General features: G+C 46.1%; 1 protein-coding gene across 1 annotated transcript; it reads left to right on the forward strand.

The window, feature by feature from the left end:
* The first annotated feature begins 359 nt into the window (after positions 1–359).
* Positions 360–7,462, forward strand: LOC149443804 (uncharacterized). The gene is made up of 3 exons (XM_089655259.1): positions 360–815; positions 3,607–3,725; positions 6,182–7,462. Exons 1-3 carry the CDS (start codon positions 746–748, stop codon positions 6,518–6,520), a joined length of 528 nt encoding a protein of 175 aa, XP_089511385.1. The 5' UTR covers positions 360–745; the 3' UTR covers positions 6,521–7,462.
* The last annotated feature ends 210 nt before the right edge of the window (positions 7,463–7,672 follow it).

The following is a 7,672-nucleotide window of genomic DNA, read 5'->3' on the forward strand; positions in this document are numbered from 1 at the left end:
TATATAGAGCCTATAAGGCCACAGAGATGGCAGAGTGTCCGGCTGGTGTTGCGGTCGGCCTGCTGACGTATTTCGGGGATGAATCCCTTTCCTCAGAGCTAATAGCTTGTCCCTGAAAGGCATCAACAGGCCGACCGCACCACCAGTCAGACACTCTGCCATCTCCGTGGCCTTATAGGCTCTATATATGCGCTATGTTTGTGAGTATATATATATATATTTTTTTTGTCTTTTTATACTTTTTAATAAACCTTGGGTAATGTGCGAGGTGTTTGCACCACCTGTGTACTTTCTTTCAGTTCGTTGATCTCCCCATCTGAGGAGGGTTGCATCTCCGGAACGTTATCCATAGGTCATTCACATACCTGATTCCCTGGCCTTCCCCTGACATTGGCTCCCTCGAGGCGCTGGAGAGTTAACGCTTCTGTCCACTTTGGACCGGATCGGAACGTCCGTGTGGAAGGAAGCAGAAGGAGCTTCATACACCATCAGCTTTGTACAGCAGAACCTCCGGAGGTCAGGTCCCTCTGAGTAATGTCCTTTACTTTTATGTTTAATGAAGCAAAAGTTACATTTTGTGGTCAGTAGATATCTATGGTGAACATTTTGTCTGGTTGATACAGGTGCGGGGGGATTAGCCGTCTCCACAGTGGCCGACTCAATCCTGGATGGTTTGGTGGACTTCATCAAATCTAAATCGGTCCGTTCTCTTCAGACGGTGAAAGTGGTTCTATTCCAGCCACAAATGTTGAATGATTTCCACATAAGAATGACGAAGAGAAAAGCCAAATCCCTCCTCTCCGCAAGAATCACCGGTGAGTGGGGTGAGAGTTCAGGATGGCCGACTGAACAAGAAAGGGGAAGAAACATTTCTGTACTGTATGTAGGAGGAGCTCAGGATCCTGGAAGAACGAGCAATTGAAGCACCAGAATGTCATATTCAAGTCCAAACATAAGTTTGCTCCAATTATAGGTTGTAATTTCATTCCCTACATTGAGGCTTTAAGCGGAGCTCCACCCAAAAGGGGAAGTTCCGCTTTAAGCCTTTGTGCTCGTTAAGGATTGGCACCTATGGGGAGCGGGTACCCGAATTTGACAGGTACCCGCTCCCACTTCTGCTGCGATCGCCTAGCCAATCAGAAGAGGAAGTTCTCCCCTCCCCTCCCTCCCCGTAGTGGGACACATGACAGGTCCCAGAAGACTATGGGGCCATTCACAAGGCACAGCGCTTATCACACATGTGCAGTGGGCACCTGGCTGTGAAGCCGCAAGCAGTCACAGCCAGATGCCCACACTGAAGATGCCGGCGCTGGGAAGACAAGGTGGCCGGTGAAACCAATGGTGGTGAGGACACCGTTGTACCGAGGGACAGGTATGTGGCTGTATTTTACAAGTCAGCAGCTACAGTTTTTGTACAGTTTTTGTGCAGTTTTTGTACAGTTCTTGTACAGTTTTTGTAGCTGCTGACTTATTTTTATCTTTCAGCTGGAAGTCCGCTTTAAGGTAATAATACAAGGATACGGTGTACGTGGAATCAATGATCATTATATAGATGAGGAATGCTGTTGGAGTGCAATGAACTTTGGTGGAATGTACTGTACTTTTTATATCTAAAGGTGATAGAAATCATGTCAACAGAAAAAGAATGGATTTTAAATTGCCATAAAAGATCTGTTTTTGCACATAATGAGATTCCAACTTGTTACAAAGTGTCAGTCCTTCCCTTACCAGGAAATACACAGCCCCAGCCAGGAAGAAGCACACAATGGGGCTCCATGTTCACTCAATAATTCAATGGCAGCCGGAAGTCTCATTGTAACATAATGTCAGAGTAGAATCATTGTATCAGTAGTTGGGATGTCATGTGATCAGTAGAAGGATGTGATTGTAGATGTCGTCTCATTCTGTGTTATTACAGATCTGTTTTCAGTATTCGGCTAGAGACATATGTCCACCAATCAGCATCTGAAAGGACAGAGCAGCTGCTAGGCTAGAGGTGTCACCGAGGTGCCAATACAACGTTGTCACCTATGTAGCCAGAGCTTGCCACCTTCTTGAACCTAAAAGAAGACTCCTTGTCATTTTGGCTACAAGAGTCAGCAGGAGACCAGGAGAAGGCTCTATAGGGTCTGCCAGCTTTAAATTATACCCACAGATCAGAGGAATCCATTTCATCTCTCATAAAAGCTAAAAGATTAGTTGCAGAGAGATGAAAATACTTCCTTCTGATTGGACACACTGTATGCTCCTCCTACATGTAAAGCTGTATTTGTAGCCTTTGTAGAACCCCAGAGAAACACAGAAAACGGTTATATAGTGCCTGATTGCGACAGCTGAACAGCGATTGGTACTGTCGCGATTGGAAATCCTATTCCTGACCCAGTGATCCAAACTATTTCTGGCCCATTCGAGATTGGGCCCTTCATGTCTTTTAGGCTGGTACAGGAACCCCGCCCCCCAGGGTTGATTGGCCAAGGGCTAAAGTCCCACCCACATCCATATTTCAATAAATTGAGGATCCTGAGATATGGACGGGTGATTCGTACAGAGCCGGTTCCATTTGACTGGAGAATTGTGGACTTTCTTTGACTTGATGTAGTTACAGGATAAATTTTGGTAAAAGTTTTATTTCTGTTTTGATTTCCTTTTTATTTCATAGTGAATAGCCAATTGTGTGTCTTTTCTGTAACTGTATTTTCTTTGTAGATATTTTATGCACCTTACACTTTCAGGATATAAAACCACAACATTAATAAGTGACTTCTGTGTATTAAGCTCGGGCTCATATCTCCGGAGAGGTTGTTGAATTGTAGTGTCTATGTGCTCGGTCTAAGTTCATTGCCAATCTGTATGCAATTGCACTGTGTGTTGGCAGATTGCATGCAGATTGTAAAGTAGCAGATCTGCCAGACGGAGATCTGTGTGTATGTGGTGGCCCAGCAGATCAGTCTGCGGACAAACAGTTGGGTGGTGGCAAGCTACCATTTATTGTGTGTCTGGTGTGGGGGAGTATGGACAGTGGAAGAGTGATTACAACCGGGGTTCTAGCTTCTAGGATAGCTGGAGGAATCCTAGAAGGGTGTGTGATTGCTAGACTGCTCCCCAACCCTTAGAGTGCACCAGATTGTATGTAAGATTTGGATCTGCCTGTGTGAGGTCAGCCAGCTGGATTGGAGTGGAGTCTCCCTCTAGTGGTGGCCAGAGGCAGTGCGGGCTGTGAAAGTGTATCATGGCCAGTCTTATATGCTATAAGTCCCCCTCATTCCCTTTTATCCCCAGGCACGGGCCTCACCTCGGTTAGCTAGTCGCTGTGGGTGTGTGGTTTGATCCGTGACACTGTCTTTGGCTAGTTGCCTATTCCTACATTGCCGGGACATGGAGGGAATGTGACATCCTAAGAACAGTCCATTTGATATAAGGAGGACAATCTGCTTCTCTGGTACGATTTGGTGGCTTTATCAGTGTCCTGAGACCTGAGGGTATGAGGGGACATCAGAATTATTGTCTCTACATTAATCCATTCTTTCAGTCAGGTTGTACTCCCAAGATTTTACTTGTTTGGTTTCTCTTTGGGTCCTGACTGCACATCTTATCTTTCTGATGTAGATACTCACAGATTACAATCACTCTGTGATCCATCGGGTGGGACCCCTGTGATGGAAGTGGATGTTGACTCCAGTGTTCAGCAGAAAGTTGAGGATGGCTGCGGAAACCAAATACTGAAGGTAATGTCTCCGATTCATTGTGATGAATGATATCAGACAGGCAGGGACTGGGATATAAAATAGGCCCGGGCATTTTAGACTGAGCAGCCAATTTCTGGGGGTGGGGGGTGGTGAGCAAGGGCATTCACATGGGCAGTTCCTGATGGAATATTTACAGAGTTGGTCCTCTGCACTGTAATGTAAAGGGGCACTGTGATATAAAGGGGACTGCACTGTTAAGCGGCACTGTATTGATTACAATGCCCCTTTGCAGCGAGCTTCCCTTTATATCACAGTGCCCCTTTACATTACAGTGCCCCTAGAGATCTAATCACAGTGCCCCCTATATATTCAAAGAGACGGCCCAATCCACCAAAGAGACATCCCCACCCAGCAAAAAACATCCTCATTCAGCAAAGAGACAGCCCAGTCCAGCAAAGAGACAGCCAAATCCACAAAGAAACATGCCAATCCACAAAGAGACAGGATGTCTCTTTGCTGGACAGAGATGTCTCTTTGCTGGATGGGGATGTCCCTTCATGGACTGGGTTGTCTCTTTGCTGGATTTGGATGTCGCTTTGCTGGACCCAACTGAGCAAAGAGATAGCCCAGTACAGCAAAGAAATATCCCCATCCAGCAAAGAGACATCCCCATCCAGTAAAGAGACAGCCCGTCCAGCAAAGAGACAGCCCGTCCAGCACAAAGACAGCCCGTCCAGCACAGAGACAGCCCAATCCATTACCTCTACAGAGCTGTCACATTGTTCCGGCCGTTGAAAGAGAGAGGCCGCTGTTTTCCTTTCAGTGCGCTTGTGTGTGCAGCGGTTGGCCGGGGAAGTCACTGTGTGTCCTCGGCGGCGTTTCCTGCTTGTCACTGAAGCCATCACTACCACTCCTCCTGTCGGCCCTGCTTTAGGCATAGGCGCACAGCTTGAGGTGAGTGGCAGCTGCGGTTTGTGTTGCCTTTTCCAGACTGTTGTTGCCGCTTACCTCTCGCTGTGCGGCCTGGTCATCAACAGGTCCCTGTTCTTAAGATTGGCGGCTCTGGCCCACCGGGCAAATGCCCGGTGTGCCCTTTGGCCAGTCCAGGCCTGATGACTGCTGCCCCTCTCTACCAATCCCTTCACTGGCCTCCATTTAGTGTTTCCCACCCCTCTCTGCCAATCCCTCCACTGGCTTCCACTAACCCATGAGGTCAAAAGAACTGCCTGCAGAGCTCAGAGACAGGATTATTGCAATGCACAGATCTAGGGAAGGTTACAAAGACATAATTCTCAAATGGAAGACGTTTGGCACAACCAGGACTCTTCCATGAGCTGGTCACCTGACCAAACTGAGCCATCGGAGGAGAAGGACCTTAGTAAGAGAGGTGACCAAGGACACAATGGTGACTCTGACTGAGCTCCAGAGATGCTGTGTGGAGATGGGACAAAGTTCCAGAAGGACAACCATCACATAATATATAATATTATTAATCTGTAATTATAGTCACTGCAGCACTCCATCGATCGCTGACACTCTGGAATCTGATGACAGAAAGGGGGAAAAGTCTAACAAGTCCTCACAGGAGTGATCCTGGGGTGTTAGAGAAGTTTTCCTGCCTTTGGGACTGAGGGTAGAGTGATTCTGTGTGTCCCTGCAAAGGTGGGAATTGGTCCTCTCACTGAGCATGCTTTCACAGCTCCATGGCTTGGTCATGCCCCCACAGGACATGGGATTTCTATGTAGTTTTACTCTGCCACAGCTATCTCCTTCAAAACAGACGGTTCCCATGCCTTCATGGACTTTTTTGCCCTAGAGACGTTCTAAAGTAATAAGTCCCTCAGGAAGGCTTTCAGTGCATCCCAAACCACCCCACATGTGGTGGAAGGGTGATTCAGGTCCAGAAATCTAGTGTGGCGTGTTTTTAAGACATAACTGGACTAACCAGTTGAATCAAACCAAGGATCACTTGCCACGCTTTTGCATGATAATCTCCTCCAAACCTCAAAGGAGGTGTAATTGGAGAGGCGCCTAGGTGGCTTCCGTCTGGCCACTCTATCATACAGGCCTGATTAGTGGAGTGCTGCAAAGATGGTTGTTCTTCTGTAAGGTTCTCCACTCTCCAAAGAGAAATGCTAGAGCTCTTTCAGAGTGACCATCGGGTGCTTGCATACCTCCCTGGCTAAGGCCCTTCTCCCTCCATCACTCATTTTGGCCAGGCGGTCCGCTCTAGGAAGATTCCTGGTGGTTCCAAAGTTCTTCCATTTACGGATGATGGAGGCCACTGTGCTCTTTGGGACCTTCAATGCTGCAGAAATGTTTCTGTACCCTTTCCCAGATCTTTGCCATGATACAATCCTGTCTCGGAGGTCTACAGACCATTCCTTGGACTTCATGGCTTGGTTTGTACTCTGACATGCACTGTTAACCTGGGACCTTCTATAGACAGGTTTATGCCTTTCCTAATCATGTCCAATCAACTAAATTTCCCACAGGTGGACTCCAATCAACTGAATGTCCCAAAGGTGGACTCCAATAAACTGAATGTCCCACAGGTGAACTCCAATCAACTGAATGTCCCAAAGGTGAACTCCAATCAACTGAATGTCCCAAAGGTGAACTCCAATCAACTGAATGTCCCAAAGGTGAACTCCAATCAACTGAATGTCCCAAAGGTGAACTCCAATCAACTGAATGTCCCAAAGGTGGACTCCAATCAACTGAATGTCCCACAGGTGGACTCCAATCAACTGAATGTCCCACAGGTGAACTCCAATCAACTGAATGTCCCACAGGTGGGCTCCAATCAAGCTGTGGAAACATCTCAAGGATGATCAGTGGGAACAGGATGCACCAGAGCTCAATTTTGAGCGTCCTGGTAAAGGCTGTGAATACTTATATACATGTGTTTTTAAACAAATTGCAACGATTTCAAAAACTTCTTTCATGTTGTCATTATGGGGTATTGTTTGTAGAATGTTGAGGAAAAAACTGAATTGAATCCATTTTGGAATAAGGCTGTAACATAACAAAATGTGGCAAAAGTTAAGCTGTGGGAATACTTTCTGAATGCTCTGTATATACCGGGAATACTTTCTGGATGCTCTGTATATACCGGGAATACTTTCTGAATGCTCTGTATATACCGGGAATACTTTCTGGACGCTCTGTATATACCGGGAATACTTTCTGGATGCTCTGTATATACCGGGAATACTTTCTGGACGCTCTGTATATACCGGGAATACTTTCTGAATGCTCTGTATATACCGGGAATACTTTCTGGATGCTCTGTATATACCGGGAATACTTTCTGAATGCTCTGTATATACCGGGAATACTTTCTGGATGATCTGTATATACCGGGAATACTTTCTGGACGCTCTGTATATACCGGGAATACTTTCTGGATGCTCTGTATATACCGGGAATACTTTCTGGACGCTCTGTATATACCGGGAATACTTTCTGGACGCTCTGTATATACCGGGAATACTTTCTGGACGCTCTGTATATACCGGGAATACTTTCTGGATGCTCTGTATATAATGGGAATACTTTCTGGACGCTCTGTATATACCGGGAATACTTTCTGGATGCTCTGTATATAATGGGAATACTTTCTGGATGCTCTGTATATACCGGGAATGCTTTCTGGATGCTCTGTATATACCGGGAATGCTTTCTGGATGCTCTGTATATCGACCTAGAGGACCAATTTGGATTTGTTTGTTATATTCTTATGTGAATACAATACAATATTACTATCTTAAGGGGATATGGCTTTGGTGTCCTTTTTCATGACCTCTTTAGGATGAAGGATCCACCAGAGGGTGTATAATCAGGGTTTAGGTTCAGGTTTGGTTATGACAGTATGGTGCAAAGAACTGGGTGCTCCAATTATACAATAATGATTGGCACTATGGAATGGGCAGACATAAACCTTCAATAGAATATTCCATCCATAACATCATGTTGGAGCTGTT

Source organism: Staurois parvus, unplaced genomic scaffold (assembly GCF_062004578.1).
Source record: "Staurois parvus isolate SC_StPar_1 unplaced genomic scaffold, SC_StPar_1.0 ptg000831l, whole genome shotgun sequence".
NCBI lineage: Eukaryota > Metazoa > Chordata > Amphibia > Anura > Ranidae > Staurois > Staurois parvus.

Coding starts and splice junctions, on each gene's coding strand:
- LOC149443804 (XM_089655259.1), top strand. CDS start 746: ATGTTGAATGATTTCCACATAAGAATGACGAAGAGAAAAGCCAAATCC. Junction 816..3,606: donor CCTCTCCGCAAGAATCACCG/GTGAGTGGGGTG, acceptor TTTCTGATGTAG/ATACTCACAGATTACAATCA. Junction 3,726..6,181: donor GCGGAAACCAAATACTGAAG/GTAATGTCTCCG, acceptor AATTTCCCACAG/GTGGACTCCAATCAACTGAA.